A 23,174-nucleotide genomic window follows, 5' to 3' on the forward strand; every position below is an offset into this window, starting at 1 on the left:
TTCCTAAGAGCAGTACTACTAGGTCATTTCTAGTTTTTTGAAAAATGTCCATATTGTTTTCCAAAAAAAGCTTGAAACAGATCTTTGATAGAGGACCAAAATACAAAGTGCATCAGTGAAAGCTTCTTCAGCGATTGGTGTTGGGAAAACTGGCCAGCTATATGCAAAAAACATGAACTTTTTGACTTTGAAGTTCAAAGAGTTCTCTTTAACACTATGTACAAAGATAAAATCAAAATGGATTAAAGGCCTTGATATCAGAACTAAAACCATAAGGTACATAGAGAAAAATGTAGACAGCACACTCCAAGACACTGAAACTAAAGATATCTTCAAGAATGAAACACCACTGACCAATGAAGTGAAAGCAAAGATAAACAAATGCAAAGATAAAAAGATAAACAAGTGGAAAACAAATATAAAACTGAGAAGCTTCTGCACCTCAAGGGAAATGGTGATCAGGATGCAAAGACTGCCCACAGAATGGGAGAAGCTATTTATCTAATACGCATTTGATGCAGGGTTAATACCTAAGAAATATAAGGCATTAGTAGAGCTTAATAAGGAAAAAATATCTAATCTTATCCAAAAATGAAAAGAATAAACAAAAACTAACTTCTTCAAAAAAAATTCTGTTGGCCACAAGGCACATAAAAAAAAATTCTCCACTATCATTAAGCATCAAGAAAATGCACATAAAAACAACAATAAGATTGAGACTGCTACACATCACAGAGACTGATATACATCAAAAAGAAGAAAAACAACCAGTGCTGGTGCATATAAGGAGAGAAAGGGACTTTCATTCATTGCTGGGGGTGGAATGTCAACTAGTTTAGATAATTTTCAAAAGAATAAGACAAATCCTTGATTGAGGAGAACTTTTTTGGGGCCATGAAGAAAGACCTTGGATTGGACAATTAGTATGCCCAGGGCCTGAAGTAAGTCTTATGACAGGATGTTTCCTGGGTAGGGACACCCTGTTTTTAAGCCAGGGTATTTCCTTTCTAATTTCCCTCAATGTTTGCTGCATCTATGCAAAACAAACAAACAAAAAAAGTGCCACACACACCCTTTTTAAAATTTTATTTATATCTTCCCGCCTTTTTTACAGAATCTTAGGACATGAATTACTTTGTTTTGACTTCTGTTTCTGACTTTTTCTACAAATTGAGAAGAAGAAGAAAAAAAAAAAAGGATGGAGGTCAGGGCCTTAGGTACATTGGTGGAAACAAAAAAGGTCAGAACTAAATACCCAAGCCAAAGTCAAGGACAATAGAATCAAGAGACCCAAACTAACCATCTAAACTTAAAATGAGCCTGTCATACTAGCAGGCCAGGGGACTAAGGGTGAAGGTATAGGATGCATGCTGAGAACTTTGGTAGAAGGAGGTCAACACTGGAGGTGGGAATGACCCTAATTCACTGTTACAGTATGCCTAAATCCAACTATGAAAAACTTAAAATTCACAATGGTCTCAATAAAAAAATGTAAAAAAAAAAAAAAAAACAAAAAAAACAGAATAAGACAATTTAGTAATCTGGATAGCTCAGTAGTAAAGTGTTTGCCTTACAGACTTAAAGCCAAAGCTCAGTCCCTTGCACCATTCTACCTGCCAAGAGCAATTCCAACAGATCTGCCATTGGGATCCCAGAATTCTTAACCGAGTATGTACTGTAGTCAGGCATATATAAGTAGGTGCATGTGGCCACCACAACAAAAAGAAAAGGAAAAAAAAGAAATTAGGTAACTCAGAAACAACAAACCCGATTATGCTCAACTTCCCAATATAAGGAACTTAAATTATCACCTCCTAAATTCCATTAGTGCATGATAATCATATCCTTCATATTTTTCATTGAAAGACCCTTATTAATTCCTTTGATTTTCCATGATCATCCTTTGAGTATAGTGCTACTATTTTATCCATTTTATAGAAGAGGAAGTGAGGATAAAAACAAGGTCAAATAAATTCCTTGTCCAAGATCATGATGGCAGCAAATAGCAAAGCTGGCATTAAACTCCATAGGCAATCTGTCTCCAAGAGCCTGACTTTTAATACTATCCTCTGACATCTCCCTCATGCAGGGTGTCTGGTGGGAAGGCCATATTTTCCTTCTAATGTTATCAAAGTCTGATATAATGTTGAGGAAGTTTGGACTTAAAATGAAAAAGAATTAAGTTTGTGGCTCAGGCACTATCACTTTTCCTTGGAGTAGTCTCATTTTGTGTTTTGCAATCTGTTCTCCTATTAAATAAGTATTTTACCAGACTCATCTCATGATGTTATATTACTTTACAGATTAAATCACAAGTAACATGCTGAAGTACTATATAAAGATAAAGCAATCAGAAAAAAACTTTTTCTACAGATTCATTCTCCACCATGTGCCAAAAAAACATTGAAAATACCTCACTAAGCTCAACATACAGGCCCTGCCCTCCTAATGCCTCCAATCTAGAGTAAAAGCATTTTGTTTTGTTGCTGTAGATGCTGTTGCTTTTTGTTTCTGGCCACATCCAGCAGTGCTCAGGGTTTATTACTCAGGAATCACTCCTGTCCGTGCTCAAGGGACCATATGGATAACAGGAATCGACCTCAGATTAACTTAATATAGGGCTAACACCCTACCTCTCCAGCCTTTAAAGCATATTTCAGGAAAAAGCTTCAAATTTGGGGCTGGAGAAATAGCACAAGGTAGCATTTGCCTTGCATGCAACCGACCAGGACGGACCTGGGTTTGACTTACGGCATCCCATGTGGTCCCCCAAACCTGCCAGAAGCGATTTCTGAGCATAAAAGCCTGGAGTAACCCCTGAGTACCACCAAGCGTGGCCAAACAAACAAAAAACATCAAATTTGGGTTTTTCGGTTGTTAGTGATGTATAGATACATTGATTTAAAAAAATCTATTATTCTCTTGGATCCCATTAAAGACTGCTCAGTGCATACTGCAACCAAGTATGTATGACCACCTAGTGTGTGACCCCTAGTGGTCCCGTAAACAAAATATGTTTGAACACTGTAATTAAAGCATTTTCTCAAGTGTGCACATGTGCAAGAACCTCCACCAAATATATGATCAATGCAACCAAATGTATGCAACCTGTATCACAACAGAAGGAAAACTTAAAAATATTCTTTTCAGTGAATAAAACAACTGTTCCCTTATTACTGAGCATAAAAGGCAAAGGGCATGTGCATGACTATTGACCACTAGAACTACCTCCTCTAGTTTCAGCACCACTAATGAGTATTATCGCAAAAAGAAAAAAACTCAAGTTTTCAGATTTAGGAACTGATGTTACAAATTATAAGCTTCTTAGCTTCTAAAATTTATCAGAGTAGACTAATATTGTGGGTACAAGAGTTTAAAGTGCTATAACTAAAAGTCTAAAATGAAAATAAAATTTCTACCACAAGTCTAAGTCTTCTTGAAGTTTATTTCAAGAGCACTTTAGAACTTACCTAACTATTCTTAATATAGATTCTGTGAAAAAGAATCTTTCATTTCAAAATGAGAAACATTTATACAAGTAAACTCAGAGCAACTATAATCTGAGCATCTAACAGGGGTCTCAAACTCGCGGCCCGCAGGCTGCAAACAGCCCTCTGTACAACATTTTGTGGCCCTGCTCTAGAGGAATCTTTTTTTGTTTTGTTTTGTTTTAGCTGTTTGGGTCACACCCCCCAATGTTCAAGGCTTACTACTTTACTGACTTTGCACTCAAGGATCATCCCAACTTTGCCTCCTGTGGCCCCCAGGTAAATTGAGTTTGAGACCCCTGATTCTAGGAGGATAAAAATATAACTTCAAGTATTTTTTGAAATGATTTAAGTGAAATGATTTATGTGATCTATTTAAATGATTTTATGTAGAAAAGTGTTCATCAGGTGCCCAAAAAACAGTTCAACGGGTACAGCTCTTACTATATTCAAAGCTAACCTGGGATAAATCCTCAAGATCCTGTATATTCCCCTAAGCACAATCAGGAGTGGCCTGAAAATCAAGAATAAGGAAAATAAAAGTGGTTATGAAAAAATTTAAGTCAGGGCCAAAAGGGTATAGCAGGCAAGTAGCCTGCATGCTTGCATGCAGCCAACCTGGTTCCATTCCCAGTACCAATATGGTACTCAAAGAAAAATGTTGCCATAGAGGCATGCAGGGGGACAGATGGAAACTGGAAACTGGGAACAAAGGTGGCAGGAAATGTGCACTGGTGAAGGGATAGATGTTGGCATATTATATAACTGAAAGTCAATTATGAACAACTTTGTAACTGTATTCTTACAGTATTTCAATTAGTTATATATAAATTAATAAATAAAAAAGTTTCAAATATAAGTATTATTTCTTTCTAGATTTTCAGATAAGAGAGCTACTTTTTTTTTTTTTTTTTTTTGGTTTTTGGGCCACACCCTGTGACGCTCAGGGGTTACTCCTGGCTATGCGCTCAGAAGTTGCTCCTGGCTTCTTGGGGGACCACATGGGGCGCCGGGGGATCGAACCGCGGTCCGTCCTAGGCTAGCGCAGGCAAGGCAGGCACCTTACCTCCAGCGCCACCGCCCGGCCCCAAGAGAGCTACTTTTAAAAAAATGTAGGGTGGTAGGATTAAACAAATAGTAGACAACTATAACAGTTTCCTTCACAGTTATAAAGTTTGATACATTTTACAAACACTAGCTATTAAACTTTGAGGCTTCACTGGTATAAGCAAGTCAAATTATCAAAAAAGAAAAATTAAGAAACTCTCCCCTAAGCCATCTAGTTTCAAAACATGAGTAATGCTGGATTGATTATTCTAGATTTCATTCTTAATCATCCTTTATTGAATGAGATGATTGTTCACTCCTGATAGATCATTTGTATTCAAATTTGATTCTCTGCCCACTGTAACCATTATAAAATGTTGTCCCCTACGATATCTATTCCCTAAACTAACTTCCAAGAGAAAGCTGCCTTCCAGGCTGACCACTGTGTGGAACTCAGCACTCCAGCAGTCAGTTCACTCTGCCTAAAGGAGACAAGAGTACACGTCAGACATTAAATGCTCCCATAGAAAACCATTCATTAGGTATGAGTATTTCGTTTACAAATGAAGATAGAAAAACTGTGATTAGGAAAATAAAATAGTAATAAAAGTCAGAATTTTTAAAGTAGTAGAAGTTTGCTATTGTTATTACTGTATTTGTGTGATAGATGACCCATTTTAAATTCTAGTTTGAATGCAAAGGATGAATTCATTCATTCACCCATTTATTTTGAAGTCAGGACACAGGGAATTGTACTAGTATTGGGAAATGATTTACAGTATTTGCTGGTGTATAAGACGACTGGGAGTATGAGACGACCCCCTAATTTTGCAGTTAAAACATAGGTTTAGGCCTATATTCGCTGTATCAGACAGAACATTCTTTTGCTGCAACCGTATGTACCACAGTGAGCCAATCACGACAAGCAAAGGTTCAAAGGTTATACTGAAATAGATTTCCTCTCTGACTCTGGCCAATCTGAGCAGGCTTTTGACGGTGTAGATTAGGGTCCAGAACATTGTCTAATTTGCATGCATAAAAAGCCTGCTTGGATTGGCTGAGTTAGAGAGGCAGTCCGAGCAGCCTTGCAGTGATTGGTGCAGGATCGAGTTGGAAAATTCGTTTTGTGGCAATATTCAGACAATTTTCGTTTAGCGGCATATTGAAACATTTTTCGGGATATACTAGGCGTATAAGACGACCCCCGATTTTCGGTTGACTTTTTTTTGTTTCAAAAGTCATCTTATATGCCGGAAAATACGATAATTGTAATCTTCAAGAACATCAGTCTAGTAGGAGTCTAGATAGTAAAAGTCATACTATAATATTATGGTGCCAAAACTCCCTAAAGTTTTATAGATGAAACTACCATAATGGGGCCAGAGAGATAGCATGGAGGTAGCACATTTGCCTTGCATGCAGAAGGACAGTGGTTCAAATCCCGGCATCCCATGTGATCCCCCCTGCCTGCCAGGGGCAATTTCTGAGCACAGAGTCAGGAGTAACCCCTGAGTGCTGCTGAGTGTGACCCAAAAAAAAAAAAAAAAACCTACCATAAGATGTAAACAAGCTTTCTGGTTTAATTAGAATAAAGAGTTACTTACTGAGCATGCCTCTATAATTGAGGTCCATATCCCGGCTCTCTGATCGAACTTTAATAGCATCCAGAATGGCATCAGGAGACAACAGTCCCGAAGGTCTCACAACATTCAGAAGTTCAGTAAGGCTCATCAGAGGTAACCGTACAGCCTGCATGATTTCAGCATGATTCTCCTTTGAATTGTGTTTACACCAGTTTAATAAAGCTAGAAAAATATCCTTCTCAGGAGCTGCGAATGAATCTCTTAATACAATGTTTAAAAGTGCTGTCTGAAAGGAAAAAAAGGAAAGTCTACTTATTATGGAACTTAATCACATGTATGATTAATAATTAAAAAAAGAACAGAACTGCAAGTATCATTCATACTTAAACAACTATGTTGTCCTACCACTCCCCCTACTTCTCAGTATCAAGGATCAAACCCAGCGCCTCATACTTGCAAGGCAAGTGCTTTAATACTAAGCTATATCCCTGACAGAAACATCTACCTTTTTTAAACATCTTTTTTCAACTTTGTGCCTCATTACTCTCTTGCCAATTGTGGCTGTTGAACAATGAGAAAAGATGACAGGTGTACTACCCTACTTGGCCCATCACATCCAACTTATCTGCACCCAGGTTAAATGACAAGAAGGTAGCATAAGGAGTTATCCTAGACAGATTCCCATGGTTCTTTATAAATTAGTAAGATATAGTTGTATTTTTAAATTCAAAATTTTTTGTTCTTCAGTATTAATGTACCACCACACTTTTAGTTCTCAGGTTCCAAACTGAATTCTAACAACAATAGTACAATTCTCACAGTTCCTTGACTTTAAAAATTAAGGAAGTAATAAAGTTCATAGTTTATACTCAAATATGTGGCTTTTCAGATAGTCTCATTCAAAATGTTCAGGTCCTAGTAGGGATACAGAAAAGGGGGAGACAACCACTGTCCATGGTTCAGATAAGAGATCTGAGCAACAGTTTTACAATAGTACAGTATCTAACATAGTAAATATATACTAATATATAGTCACAGTATAATATGAGCTTTCAGTTAAAAAAGTATGACTTAAATCTCCAATGATGCATCAAAACTCCTTTATAAATTTTCTTTTGTAATAAAGAATTATTTGTTGCACTGCCAGAGAAATATAAGGCCAAAAGAAACTGTGCAACACCACAAAGAAGACTATCTGTCTGTCAGCACATGGAAAACCACAATCTAGAGCACATTCTCCTGAGCACATCATCATTACCAGAAGAACCATGCAAGAAAACAAGCAACCTGCCTCTCTCTTCTATGATTCAGAATCCCAGAAGGCAGAGAGGCAGTGTAGCAAGTCAGATAACCTCTAACACAGTCAATGATTTTTTAAAAAATTCTTAGTCCACTACTGTATTTCTGCTGCATATATACATATATATATATATATATATATATATATATATATAAATCAATGCCTGGGTATAAGTTACTACTAGGCAATAACACACCTTGGAGAGAGAAAGGAAACCTTCACTTGAGAGCACCTCTTGAGCATTTCTGTCCATGAACATACAACACATACAAGTCAACCTGGGAAGTGAGTATAGACTGGCAACATCAAAAGTCATACAGACATTCTGAATGTTAAGTATGGTGCAGAGATACTCGGAGGTAGAATCCTCCAACTCTGGAAATCCATATTTATGAGCTAGGCTCAAAAAGTCCAGCAGCACCTCCTCCTTCTCATCTGTCAGAGTTGCTCGCCCAGTATAGATGTATTTAAGTAGCATAGTAAAAGCTTCGGCAGTGGTATCTTGAAGAGGGATTTCTGCTTCAGGCTGAGATTCTCGCATTCCACCATACAGTAATGCCCTGCATATGAAAGGTAAAAGACATGAATACACATAAATTCATTTTATTTTTTAAGACACAGGTAAAGAAATGTAATCATTTTAAATTTTTTTAAGGAAAAAATACTTTAAAATAAGGTTCTAAACTATTTTCATTCTACAAACAACTAAAATATCCCAAGAGAACAGATAATTTATTAGGGAAAAAAAGTGATCTTTTCACAATAAGGGGGACAAGGAAAAGGAAAACAAATATGAAAGAGAAAGTTTTGAAAGGACAGAGATGGAACAAATCATGACAAGACCAAGGTCAGGTATCTGTATAGGTAACTGTTAAAAGGGGAAATAAAAGTGTCAGGAAGATTAATTTTTTTTAAACATTTCATCTGCAGTCTCCTTTTATATGTAAAATGGGATGTAAATTAGAGATTTCCAAAAAAAATTATAAGATATTAAAAGAGTTGTAGAGATAGTACAGTGGTAAAGCTGACCCATGTTAATCCCCAACATCTCATATGATTTCCCAAGCACTGCCAAGAGTGATTCCTTAAGCACAAAGCCAGGAATGACCCCTAAACATTGCCCAAAAAGAAGAAGAGTTGTAATTAAAGAATAAATACATTCTAGAGAAAATCTTTTCTATAATGTGTGTCTGACTCTAGGCATTATTGTTTTTGCTGACTTAGTTAACTGATTAGGTTGCAATCAGGTTGCAAATTTCGATAGAAATTTTCTCTAAACCATTGGCATCTCCATTTTTAATTTCCAAGTTTACCATTGGGTTCATGAGGAATAAACTATTATTCAGTCATTTCCTTTTAACTGTTAGTAGGTAAAATGCAGTACAGCAAATGTATTGTAGGCCAATTTAATATTGTATGGCCCTGGAGATTAACTGAAGAATAAACATAAGTAGGAATTTTTATATTTAAGAAATGCACATATTGTTTAGTTTTAGTTCTAAAATAACTGAAACTAAAATAACAGCAAGTAAGTAGACTTTGATTTGAGATTGTCAAACTGCATATCTTAGAGATACTTACATACATATCCGGAGATCAGTAGTTTGAAACTGAGAGGTATATATATTTGCCAATACAACAAAAATAACTAAATTTCTTGAATCATTGTGAACAGATGAACGTTACAAAGCTCCATGCTGACAAATATTCTTGAAACCTTAATAAATGGATGATTAAATATAGTCTAGCCTGAAAGATTTCTAACACTGTAGTTCCAGGAATTTTTGAAACATAATGAAAACATCTATGAGATGAAATTTTCATAGATGCGGAAGAATTGCTAGAATTATTGTTATGCTTGATCATGTTTTTCATACAGTTGAAAATACCAATGTTTTCTACAAGTGACTTAAATCTTCAATAAGTATTAAGACACTTACCGAAAATATTGGCACCTTGCTGCTAAAATGACCCTATGAGCAGGAAAACGTTTTTTTTCCACAACGAAGGTGACATCACCATATTCTTCCCCAATCAACAAGGCACCAATATGTTCAGACAATATGTGCACATGATCGATTTCCCCAACCGCAGTAAAGGGGCGAAGAGGGTGGCTGTTACTCATCTTGCAGAATAGGTGATAGTCGCTGACCTATTATATAAAAAAGAATGAAAGTTAGTGGTCAGGAGGAAAATCACATATCACAAACAAAGCTAGAGACAAATTTAAAGTATTCTGTAAAAAGTCATGCAATAGTAATCTCATCTTCTAGTATATTAACTCACTTATTCAGCAATTCAGCCTACTTCTATTAAACACACTATTTTCACTGCTGTACTATACTAGGAAAGAAAAATATAAGTTCTGAAACACTAATAGCACTTAGAAGCCTTCATAATCCAGAAAACTGTGCCAGTTAAGTTCTCTTACTTTCCAGAAAAAACAAAATCAACACTTAAGAGTCTTCTTTGAAGATAGTTAGATTTAATAATGTTAGGCTTAACCTAACTACACATAGAGAAAAATCAGTTGGAGATAGTAGTACACAAATATAATATAATCACAAATATAATAAATCAAATCTCGGATTTCAAATAATTTTAGAGGCTTTATTTTAAAATCATCCTAAAATGGTTCATTAAAATGATAGCCTTCTGGAGCTCAGGAAGACAATACAAAGGTGCATTCTTCACATTTGACCTTGGTTCAATCCCAGACATTACAGGCTTTCAACCTTACATGAAGAGCATTATCTCTGAAGATGCCTCAGCACCATAAAGCGTGGCCTTGGTCACCTCCAAGCACTACTAGGTTGGTCCCTAGCACTTAGGAAGCATAACCTCAAGATTCTAGCATTTAACCTCAGAATAATTTAGCTATGTATGCCAGGAGTGATTTCTGGGCAATCTGAACACTTCTCAGGAACTCCTACTCCCAAATCATAATCTTCTGTTATCATAAAAATAACCATTTACAAACAAGAATTTATAGCAAGCATCCTAATCTCCTTAAAAAAATAATACCTGATATTCTTCTCTAGATTACAACATCCTGTCCAATATGCTAGAGAGGAAGAACTGACATTCTTTAAAACTTTAATGTTTTAAAGGGGGCTGGCGAGATAGCACAGTGGTTAGGTGTTTGCCTTGCATGTGGCCAACCCAGGGCAAATGGTGGTTCCATTCCCAGCATCCCAGTCTCCCGAGCCTGCCAGGGGCAATTTTTGAGCACAGATTAGAAGTAATGCAAAAAAAGAAAAAATTAATGTTTCTATAATTTTGCATTTCAACTGTGTCTGCAAGTACTTCTCTACCCAGAGTATATAAGAGCCTTCACAATCATTCAGAAGTGCAAAGTAGAAATGTTATTAAAATCTCAGCAGACAGCCAACTACTCCTCTTGCACCCAAGATTTAAGGAAACTAAATCAGATATGCTCTTCCCACTAGACCCTCATACCTTCTTGAATGCCCACTTAGAACAGGATTAAAGACCCAGCCATTGATAACTTTTAAACTTCCTTACACAAACCCTTTATTACCATAGAGCATGAAAAATATGCTCTTTATCCCTACAGACTACAATGGAAGATCTTCGTGGTCCAGGCTCCTCAATTACTTGCTACTACATTACAAGTCCAGATGGGTTAAGCAACAAAGAACTAGGATGTAGAGGAATATGGAGGAGGGCTAGAAGCAAGGAGACATACACCTCAGGAAAGGAAAATGTCCCTATAGTAGCAGCACCAACACACTAGAAGCATATTCTCCACACTGACAAGATAAATACCTCCCTTAGTTCCAGGCTTCATCTGAGAACCCTAAAAATGGAATCATATCCAGTAACCTGTGTATGGAAGACCAAATCCTTCTTAAGAGGATTTAGGAGTAGAATGCATTAAGATAGTACAGTGGGCATGGGTGTTTGCCTTGCAAGCAGCCAACCAGGGTTTGATCCCCTATCCCATATGGTTCCCCAAACCCACCAAGAATAATTCCTTAGTGTAGAGCTAAAAGTAACCCCTCAGTACTGCAGGTATAATTCCCAAAAAAGGAATCTTCCTCCAAAAGAGGATGTAAGAATGCCAGCAAATAATGTGATTCGATCATGTAATGTATACTACACAACCTAACTTTCTGCGAAGAGTTAGATAGCAGACCTTGCAGGTTATACAGTGTCTGTCACTGGCATTTAACTCTGCTATTAAAAAACAACAACAACAACAACAACAACAAAACAGCCACAGACAATAAATAAGTGATCATGATTGTGATTCAATAGAACTATTTACTTAAAAATGTTTGAAATTAACACCCAGGCTTAACTGCTTCTCTAACTTAAGCTAATGATAAAAAAAAAATAATTCACCTGTTCTTTTTTTTCTTTTATTTTTGCTTTGGTTTCTGTCTGGGTTACTCAATCAAGGTTTAATCAAGATTTGATGACACTGTCATCTTCTATGTCTATCACAAAATTCAAAACTATTGCCAACTGACTTCATAATTGTAATCTTCAGTTGGAAGCTGGACTAAAACATGGCTGAGCCAGATTCAATCCCTGGCATCACATCTGGTCCCGAAACTACCAGGAGTGATCCCAGAACACAGAACCAGGAGTAAGCCCTGAGCTCTATTGGGTATAGCTCAAAAACAAAAACAAAAAAAAAAACAAAAACTCATAAATTCTTCAACATGAATTCTCACATCACTAACCATTATTTAAATGGTTATGTACAATGAACTCTAAACAAATAAGACTCCCTGACTAAAAGGATATAATGAAAAAGCTAGTGACTACAATTTAAAATTTTTTACTTTATTTAAACACTGTGATTTGCAATATTGTTCACAATACAATTGTTTCTGGATGCAACTACTAAATGGTAAAGAAATTACAAAAAAAAAATCACTAAAAGGAAATTTGTGAAAATTGTTATATCCTACAATGGAGTCACTAAGACATTGTCTTAAGGTTTACTAAGCTCTTAGTTGATAGCTGAGCATTTGGGTTATTGGTTTTGTTTGCTGGGCTTCTATGTTAATTACACACCGAATTTAGTGCATTCCTACTGGGATGTCAGTATTAAAAAACGTGGAGCTGGAGCCAGAGAGATAGCACAGCAGTGTTTGCCTTGCAAGCAGCCGATCCAGGACCAAAGGTGGTTGGTTCGAATCCTGGTGTCCCATATGGTCCCCCGTGCCTGCCAGGAGCTACTTCTGAGCAGACAGCCAGGAGTAACCCCTGAGCACCGCTGGGTGTGGCCCAAAAACCAAAACAAACAAACAAACAAAAAAAAACCATGGAGCTGAACCACTGAGCTGACATGGCAGTGGCTGTGAGTAGTGTGTGGCTACCAGTGACTACATTGTTTGGTGTACTATTCTTTTAAAATTAAATCCAGATCAGGGACCAGAGTGGTGGTGCGGAGCAGTAAAGCTTCTGCCTTGCCGGCACTAGCCTAGGACAGACCACGGTTCGATCCTCTGGCGTCCCATATGGTCCCCCAAGCCAGGAGTGATTTCTGAGCACATAGCCAGGAGTAACCCCTGAGCATCACCGGGTGTGGCCCAAAAACAAACAAACAAACAAAGAAAATTAAATCCAGATCATGAATAAGACTCAAATGACTAAGTGATGAGCAATGACTGACTTTGATAACTAGCTCAAAGAAAAAACTGTAATTCTTGACTTGATAAATGATAAACCTTAAAGCTACCTATATATCTACCTTATTAAATTCTCCATACCTGTACTTCTTAATCCACTTAATTTATTGTGTTACATTTACATTTTAATTGTGCTCTTCAACTGGATATAAAAATAAGAAAAGTAACTACTTAGTATGAAAGAAATACAATTTTTATTGGCCGAAAAAAATAATTTTAAGTAGAGTGGTGCTTCTAAATGAATTGATCATAACCTGGAAAGCACATCAAATAAAAACAAAAACAATGTCCCTCCGATAAGAAATTATGGTTTAACTGGTCTGAAGTGTGGAGTCCCTATTATTAAAAGAAATTCTAATAAGCAGCCTGGAAAAGAGCTACATATTTAATTAGCCTCTGTTGTAAGTAATGTGGGATGTGAATTCATTACTCAAAGCACCAACATACAATATCCATTGAGAAAGTTCTCTGATTCTTGTTTTGGGGCCATACCAGCAATGATCAGGGATTACCCCTGGCAAGGTTCAGAGGTCCATATAAAAAGATCGAATTCGGGCCGTCCTCATGTAAGGCAACATGCTACCCACAGGTATCAAATCCGCCAGCTCCTTGCTCCACTTTTAATATAACTAACAAAAGTATCAAAGTCATGGTTTGTATGCAGGACATATTTTGCCCTGTACCCTACCCTCACTTATATACGAAGTGATCATTTGAGTCCTGGCATTCACATTTTAGGCATGTTTGAGAAACCACAGATCTTGCTCCTTCAAACCAGGGTACTCCCAGACATGTATTCCCCTCCCCCCCATGAAAAGGACATTTTATTTTGATTTAACATTGACTAAACCCAGAGCAATCCTCAGTATCTCTGATACATATTTGTACTGGACTCAGAATAATAAAGCTTAGACATCTGTTGCAATTAGAGCAATGAGCTCAGAAGAAAAATATAATGAGGTAAAAAACTGAGGTTCCCAGCTGTCTTGCAACCAACAAAATCATTTTCTAAGTCAGTTGTAGGAGACATTAAAAAACTACGGTGAAAGGAGGATGGCCAGACTGCAGGAGAAAATGGAGAAACTACTCAGCATTTTTATGGAAATATCTACCAAAAGGTCCCATATTGGTTTTTTTAAAATAATATATTTATTTAAGCACCATGATTATCTTTTACTGCCTCAGTTCCAACCATTTTTCCCCCATTTACCCATGTAGGTGCAGTTCATGACATGAAGCTCACCACATACAATGATAAGTGCAGTTAGAGAAATAACTACATTGAAAACTATCATAACATGTGAATGAATGAGGGAAATAGAAAGCCTGTCTCGAGTACAGGTGTGGGTGGGGTGGGGAGGAGGGAGATCTGGGAAATTGGTGGTGGGAATCTTGCACTGGTGAAGGGGGTGTTCTTTACATGACTGTAATCATACAACTACAATCATATTTCTAATCATGGTGTTTAAATAAAGATAATTTTAAAAAAAGGCACCATGATTATAAACATGTTGTAGTTGGGTTTCAGTTATAGAAAAGAACAGTGCAACATTCACCAGTGCAAAATTCCCACCACCAATGAGTGATAGCACAACAGTAAGGCGTTTGCCTTGCACGCTGCTTATCTGGGACAGATTCTGGTTTGAACCCTGGAATTCCATTTGCTATTCCAATCCTGCCAGGAGTAATTACTGATTACAGAGCCAGGAGCCCCTGAACACCGCCAGATGTGGCCCAAAAAACAAACAAGCAAAGAAAAACTTGCTTCACTAAATAGAGCACTGCAGCAGGACATTTGCCTTGCATGCAGAAGGATGATGGTTCCAATCCCGGCATCCCATATGGTCCCCTGAGCCTGCCGGAGTCGATTTCTGAGCTTAGAGCCAGGAGTAGCCCCTGAGTGCAGCTGGGTGTGACCCAAAAACAAAAAAAAAAAGAAAGAAAGAAAGAAAGAAAGAAGAAAGAAAGAGAGAGAGAGAGAGAAAGGAAGGAAGGAAGGAAGAGAGAGAGAGAGGAAAGAAAGAAAGAAAGAAAGAAAGAAAGAAAGAAAGAAAGAAAGAAAGAAAGAAAGAAAGAAAGAAAGAAAGAAAGAAAGAAAGAAAGAAAGAAAGAAAGAAAGAAAGGAAAGGAAGGAAAGGAAGGAAAGGAAGGAAAGGAAGGAAAGGAAGGAAAGGAAGGAAAGGAAGGAAAGGAAGGAAAGGAAGGAAAGGAAGGAAAGGAAGGAAAGGAAGGAAAGGAAGGAAAGGAAGGAAAGGAAGGAAAGAAAGGAAGAAAGGAAGAAAGAAAGAAAGAAAGAAAGAAAGAAAGAAAGAAAGAAAGAAAGAAAGAAAGAAAGAAAGAAAGAAAGAAAGAAAGAAAGAAAGAAAGAAAGAAAGAAAGAAAGAAAGAAAGAAAGAAAGAAAGAAAGAAAGAAAGAAAGAAAGAAAGAAAGAAAGAAAGAAAGAAAGAACAATATTTTGGACAAATTTTCTAACTTCCGGGCCAGGAGAGAGAGCACAGTGGCATTTGCCTTTAAGCAGCCGATCTAAGACCAGAGGTGGTTGGTTCGAATCCGTCCCCTGTGCCTGCCAGGAGCTATTTCTGAGCAGACAGCCAGGAGTAACCCCTGAGCAATGCCGGGTGTGGCCCAACAACCAAAAAAAAAAAAAATTCTAACTTCCATTGTTTCCATATCTGAAATGGCATGGTTATTGATTTGTTTAAAGTTATAGTTTATAAATCTGTCACTGATTTTTAATACCCCTGTTTGGACTCAAGATAGACTCTTGAGACTCAAAAACTAGATTGTACTCATGATTGATTAAGCAAAAAAAAAAAATAGATAAAATACAAAACAACATAGTAAAGAATTTGAAAAACACATGTGTCAAAGTTTGGAGAAACCAGACATGCTTCAAGTGTCCTCTTCCAATGAAACTACACAGATATTCTTCAGTTTCCCAGTAATAAGGTGTTACAACACAAATGTGCAAGCACTGGGTCTTATAAAGAGAGAGTATGGAGATGAAGATCTTATTTATGGCTGACTGCAGTTCTATTCCTGATAGGGTACAACATGGCCCAAAATCACTTCTATCTCTATACCAAAATAAAGACGTCAAAAAAATCAATCAATCGATAAAAAAATATGTGAAAAAATGATTGTTTTGTGCTTTTTTTTTTTCTTTTGTTTTTTCCCCCCTGCGTAGGCACAGTACCTATTGCGGATATTATAAAGGGAATTCCCTTGGCCTAGGACAGTGGTCGGCAACATTTTTTTTCAACTGAGCCAAATCTCGCCAAAACCACGATTGAAATTTATTTTGAGAATCACATTTTTGTTTTGTTTTGTTTTGTTGGTTTTTGGTTTTGTTTTTTGTTTTTTTGGCAGACTCAGGGGACCATATGGAATTTTGGGATTCGAACCACTGACCTTCTGCATGAGAGGCAAACGCCTTATCTCCATGCTATCTCTCCGTCCCCGAGAGCCACATTTTTAAAACCGAAAATACATAGGGTGGTACACTGTTTTTAGTTTCAATAAGTTTTTATTAAGAATATTCTGCATGAGAGCACCACCAAGAGTCATCCCTCAGAGCATGAAAACCGGCTAAGCTTTGCAAGAGCTGGCTCCCTGTGTGTGACACCAGGCGGGGAAAATCCGCGAAAGTACACTGGCCCAGTGGGGCTCAACTGTGAAAGACTGTGAGTGTGACCTGTCTATGTCTGTCTACTGTCCTCTTGCGTGAAACTCTTGCGAGTGGGGCAAAAAGAGCCTCCAGAAACCTCGCTCGCCCAGACGCCATTTTCAGGGAGGGACTTCAGAGCATGAAAACCGGCTAAGCTTTGCAAGAGCTGGCTCCCTGTGTGTGACACCAGGCGGGGAAAATCCGCGAAAGTACACTGGCCCAGTGGGGCTCAACTGTGAAAGACTGTGAGTGTGACCTGTCTATGTCTGTCTACTGTCCTCTTGCGTGAAACTCTTGCGAGTGGGGCAAAAAGAGGCTCAGAGGAGCACGGCCGCTCTGCTTCGCTACGCGGCCGTGCACTCTTTCTAAGGAAAGAACTCCATTGCAACAAGAAGGAAAAATCACACTAAGAACAGCGCTATATCACAGAAGCAAACATTTCTCTCTGGACTGTCTTCTCTGTTGCATGCTCAGGCCTAAGATTTGACCCAGTGTGAGGCTTCATCCACGGAGGACTCCCCTCCCTTAGAGGCAAGTCAGCCCATCCAGAAAGGGAGGAGCCAGAGGAGTGTGCTGCCTACATCACATAGACAATTAATACCACCACAACACGTAGAAAAACGCACAATACAAGTGTGACAATGGGGAAACAACGCAGGCCAGCATCAGACATAGAGAATGAAGATGACAATTCTGAGGACCAGATAATGACTGAACAACTAATCAACCTCTCAGATAAGGACTTTAGACTAGCAATATGGAAGGTGCTCAACAGACTCCAAGAAACCATGGATCGAGTTGAACAGAACACTAATAAGAACCAAGAAAATATGAAGGCAGAAATGACAAAACTCCAAACTGAAATAACATGTCAACTAACAGGACTGAAAAAGTCAGTAAACGAAGTGAATGACAAAATGGATAAGCTCTGGGACAGGGTATCAGAAGCTGAGAATAGACTTGGTGCTGTGGAAGATGAGATACATAACAATTCCATACAGCAGGAGAGATTGGACAAAAAACTTAAAGCAAATGAGCAGACAATGGAAAAATTAGTCAAAGAATGGGAACAGACGAAAATAGAAGTCTATGATAAGATCAACAGAAACAACTTAAGAATCATTGGAGTCCCAGAGACCCAGGAAGAAAATTTCCAGGAAGAATCAACGGTCAAGAACATCATTAAAGAGAAACTTCCAGAGCTAAAGAATATATGTGATCAAATCCTGCATGCCCGAAGAGTACCAACCAAAAGAGACCCCAGAAAAACCACCCCAAGACACATCCTAGTCACAATGACAAATCCCACAGATAGAGACAGAATTCTGAAAACAGCAAGATCAAAAGGGGAAATCATGTTCAAGCAAGCTTCCCTGAGATTTACAGCAGACCTGTCACCAGAAACACTCAATGCCAGAAAGCTGTGGTGGGATATTGTGACAAGACTGAATGAAATGAATGCTTCACCCAGAATACTATACCCAGCAAAACTCACTTTCCGGTTTGATGGAAGAATACATGGTTTCACAGACAAAAAACAGCTCAGAAACTTCACAGACACAAAACCAGTCTTAAGAGAAAAACTGAAAGACCTAATCTAAGACAAGACTACCCAAAAGACACACCAAATTTTGAAATAAAGATGGCGTTAAATCCCAGGACAATTCTTTCTCTCAACGTCAATGGACTAAATGCACCAGTTAAGAGACACAGAGTGGCTAAATGGATCAAAAAACTCAATCCAACCTTCTGCTGCCTACAAGAAACGCACCTGAATAGTCAGAACAAACATAGACTCAAAATAAAAGGCTGGAGAAAAGTTATCCAAGCAAACAACACCCATAAAAAAGCTGGAGTGGCCATACTAATATCAGATAATGCAAACTTTATACTCAGGAAGGTTGTAAGGGACAAAGACGGACATTTTATATTAATCAAGGGGTACGTAGAGCAGGAAGAATTCACTCTCCTAAACATATATGCACCGAATGAGGGGCCAGCAAAATATTTAATACAACTGTTGACAAATCTGAAAAATAATATCAACAACAACACAATAATTGTGGGGGACCTTAACACGGCTTTGTCAACACTGGACAGGTCAACCAGACTGAAACCCAACAAGAATATACTAGACCTGAGGAGAGAAATGGAAGAAAGAGGCCTAGTGGATATATATAGGACACTCCATCCCCAGAAACCTGGATACACATTCTTCTCCAATGTACATGGGACATTCTCCAGGATAGACTACATGCTGGCACATAAAACATACCTCCATAAGATCAAGAGGATAGAAATTTTGCAGACTACCTTCGCTGACCACAAGGCTCTGAAATTATTTGTGAACTCCAAAGGGACTCAGAAGAAACACTTTAACACCTGGAAGTTAAACAGCCTCATGCTCAATAACCAGTGGGTCCGAGATGAAATCAAGGAGGAAATAAAAAGGTTCCTGGAAACAACTGACAATAAAGACACAAACTCTCAGAACTTATGGGACACAGCAAAAGCAGTACTGAGAGGAAAATTTATAGCTTTGCAAGCACACATCAGGAAGGAAGAAGGAGCTTACCTGAGTAGCTTAATGACACAGCTAATAGAACTAGAAAATGCTCAACAAAAGGACCCAAGAATAGGAAGACAGAAGGAAATAACAAAGCTGAGAGCAGAAATCAACGAAGTGGAAACTCAAAAAACAATCCGAAAGATCAACGAAAGCAGAAGTTGGTTCTTTGAAAAAATAAACAAGATTGATAGACCACTGGCAAACCTAACAAAGAAGGAGAGAGAGAGAAACTTGATAACTCGTATCAGGAATGAAAAAGGAGAGATCACTACTGATATGACAGAGATTCAAAGGGTAATCAGAAACTACTTTGAAAAACTCTACACCACTAAAAATGAGAACCTGGAAGAAATGGATAAATTCTTGGACTCTTATAATCTTCCACGGTTGAAGGAAGAGGATGTAGCATATCTAAACACCCCCATCACCATTGATGAAATTACAACAGTAATCAAATGTCTGCCGAAAAACAAAAGCCCAGGTCCAGATGGATTCACTAATGAATTCTATCAAACTTTCCAAGAGGAACTACTGCCAATCTTGGCAAGACTCTTTCATGAAATTGAACAAACAGAAACACTTCCAAATAGCTTTTATGAAGCCAACATCACCTTGATACCTAAACCAGACAGAGACGCTACCAAAAAAGAAAATTACAGACCAATATCACTGATGAATGCAGATGCAAAGATCCTCAACAAAATCCTGGCAAATAGGATTCAATGCCTCGTTAAGAAGATCATCCACTACGATCAAGTAGGTTTCATCCCAGGAATGCAAGGCTGGTTTAACATCCGTAAGTCTATCAACATAATACACAACATCAATAATAAGAAAAATAAAAACCACATGATCATATCAATAGATGCAGAGAAAGCATTTGATAAGGTCCAACACCCATTCTTGATCAAAACTCTCAGCAAGATGGGAATGGAGGGAACCTTTCTCAATATAGTGAAGGCCGTCTACCACAAGCCAGTGGTGAATATTATCCTCAATGGAGAAAAACTGAAAGCCTTCCCTCTAAATTCTGGCACAAGACAAGGCTGTCCTCTCTCACCACTCCTATTCAACATAGCACTGGAAGTACTTGCTATAGCAATTAGGCAAGAAAAGGATATCAAGGGAATCCAGATAGGAAAGGAAGAAGTCAAGCTCTCACTCTTTGCAGATGACATGATACTCTACTTAGAAAACCCTAAAGACTCTATCAAAAAGCTTCTAGAAACAATAGACTCATATAGCAAGGTGTCAGGCTACAAAATTAACACACAAAAATCAATGGCCTTTCTATATACCAATAGTAATAAGGATGAAATGGACATTAAGAAAACAACCCCATTCACAATAGTGCCACACAAACTCAAATATCTTGGAATCAACTTGACTAAATATGTGAAGGACCTATACAAAGAAAACTATAAAACTCTGCTCCAAGAAATAAGAGAGGACACACGGAAATGGAAATGCATACCCTGCTCATGGATTGGCAGGATTAACATCATCAAAATGTCAATACTCCCCAAGGCATTATACAGATTTAATGCCATCCCTCTAAAGATACCCATGACATTCTTCAAAGAAGTGGATCAGACACTTTTGAAATTCATTTGGAACAATAAACACCCTCGAATAGCTAAAGCAATCATTGGGAAAAAGAATATGGGAGGAATTACTTTTCCCAACTTTAAACTGTACTACAAAGCAACAGTTATCAAAACAGCATGGTATTGGAATAAGGATAGGTCCTCAGATCAGTGGAATAGGCTTGAATACTCAGAAAATGTTCCCCAGAGATACAACCATCTAATTTTTGATAAAGGAGCAGGAAATCCTAAATGGAGCAGGGAAAGCCTCTTCAACAAGTGGTGTTGGCACAATTGGATAGCCACTTGCAAAAAATTAAACTTAGACCCCCAGCTAACATCATGTACAAAGGTAAAATCCAAATGGATTAAAGACCTCGATATCAGCCCCAAAACCATAAGATATATAGAACAGCACATAGGCAAAACACTCCAGGACATTACAGGCATCTTCAAGGAGGAAACTGCACTCTCCAAGCAAGTGAAAGCAGAGATTAACAGATGGGAATATATTAAGCTGAAAAGCTTCTGCACCTCAAAGGAAATAGTGCCCAGGATACAAGAGCCACCCACTGAGTGGGAGAAACTATTCACCCAATACCCATCAGATAAAGGGCTAATCTCCAAAATATACAAGGCACTGACAGAACTTTACAAGAAAAAAACATCTAACCCCATCAAAAAATGGGGAGAAGAAATGAACAGACACTTTGACAAAGAAGAAATACACATGGCCAAAAGACACATGAAAAAATGTTCCACATCACTAATCATCAGGGAGATGCAAACCAAAACAACGATGAGATACCACCTCACACCCCAGAGAATGGCACACATCACAAAGAATGAGAATAAACAGTGTTGGCGGGGATGTGGAGAGAAAGGAACTCTTATCCACTGCTGGTGGGAATGCTGTCTAGTTCAACCTTTATGGAAAGCGATATGGAGATTCCTCCAAAAACTGGAAATCGAGCTCCCATACGATCCAGCTATACCACTCCTAGGAATATACCCTAGGAACACAAAAATACAATACAAAAACCCCTTCCTTACACCTATATTCATTGCAGCTCTATTTACCATAGCAAGACTCTGGAAACAACCAAGATGCCCTTCAACAGACGAATGGCTAAAGAAACTGTGGTACATATACACAATGGAATATTATGCAGCTGTCAGGAGAGATGAAGTCATGAAATTTTCCTATACATGGATGTACATGGAATCTATTATGCTGAGTGAAATAAGTCAGAGAGAGAGAGAAAAACGCAGAATGGTCTCACTCATCTATGGGTTTTAAGAAAAATGAAAGACACCCTGGTAATAATAATTTTCAGACACAAAAGAGAAAAGAGCTGGAAGTTCCAGCTCACCTCAGGAAGCTCACCACAAAGAGTGATGAGTTTAGTTAGAGAAATAACTACATTTTGAACTGTCCTAATATTGAGAATGTATGAGTTAAATGTAGAGCCTGTTTAGGGTACAGGCGGGGGTTGGGTGGGGAGGAGGGAGATTTGGGACTTGGGTGATGGGAATGTTGCACTGGTGATGGGTGGTGTTCCTTTTATGACTGAAACCCAAACACAATCATGTATGTAATCAAGGTGTTTAAATAAAAAAAAATTATAAAAAAAAAAAAAAAAAAAGAATATTCTGCATGCAAGTATCCACATAGGTCAGGAGGATACAAACACAACTAAAAAAACAAAAATTTTAGAACAATATTATTTATTGATGTTAAATTCCATAAAATTTGCCTTACAATGTAGAGAAAATTACATCCTGACAATTACTGACAAAGTCACAAACACTAATGTGAACATTGGCCTTGCATTTCCTTGGATAGTTTGAGTAAGTCAGGTTTGTAAGTTGTTGTTTTTAATTTTAGGCACAATTCCAGGTTCTCATTGATGAGACGATTTCTCAATTTACTCTTGATTAGATTCATGCTTGAAAATGATTGTTTGCATAAATATGTAGACCCGAACAAGAAAAGAACAGCAAATGCTAGCTTTTTTAGTTGATTATATGAGTCAGGAATACTATTCCAGGTGTTAAAAATCAACATATCTTCCTTCTCCAGGTCTTTCAAAGCAGACCACTTGTACTGTGAGCTAAGTTGACATTTGTGTTTCTCCAATCTTTCTAAATTAGCACAAAGACGTTCAAATTTCGAGTTCCACTGTTCTTTGTTTTTTAAATCCAAAAATTGCATTTCAAAGTTGCTAATGTCGATATTAAAGAGAGAAAAATTTAATTCCTTTACA

At 37.8% G+C, this 23,174-nt stretch overlaps 1 protein-coding gene across 1 annotated transcript in view; it reads right to left on the reverse strand.

The window, feature by feature from the left end:
• Positions 1 to 23,174, reverse strand: part of BTBD9 (BTB domain containing 9) — a 509,556-nt gene that overhangs the window by 445,332 nt on the left and 41,050 nt on the right. The window contains exons 2-4 of the mRNA XM_049765342.1: positions 9,359 to 9,570; positions 7,615 to 7,978; positions 6,140 to 6,404 (exon numbers count right to left, since the gene is read on the reverse strand). Coding sequence (XP_049621299.1) covers positions 6,140 to 6,404; positions 7,615 to 7,978; positions 9,359 to 9,543 — 814 coding nt within the window. The 5' untranslated portion in view covers positions 9,544 to 9,570. The remainder of the gene's footprint in view (positions 1 to 6,139; positions 6,405 to 7,614; positions 7,979 to 9,358; positions 9,571 to 23,174) is intronic.

Source organism: Suncus etruscus, chromosome 18 (genome assembly GCF_024139225.1).
Source record: "Suncus etruscus isolate mSunEtr1 chromosome 18, mSunEtr1.pri.cur, whole genome shotgun sequence".
NCBI lineage: Eukaryota > Metazoa > Chordata > Mammalia > Eulipotyphla > Soricidae > Suncus > Suncus etruscus.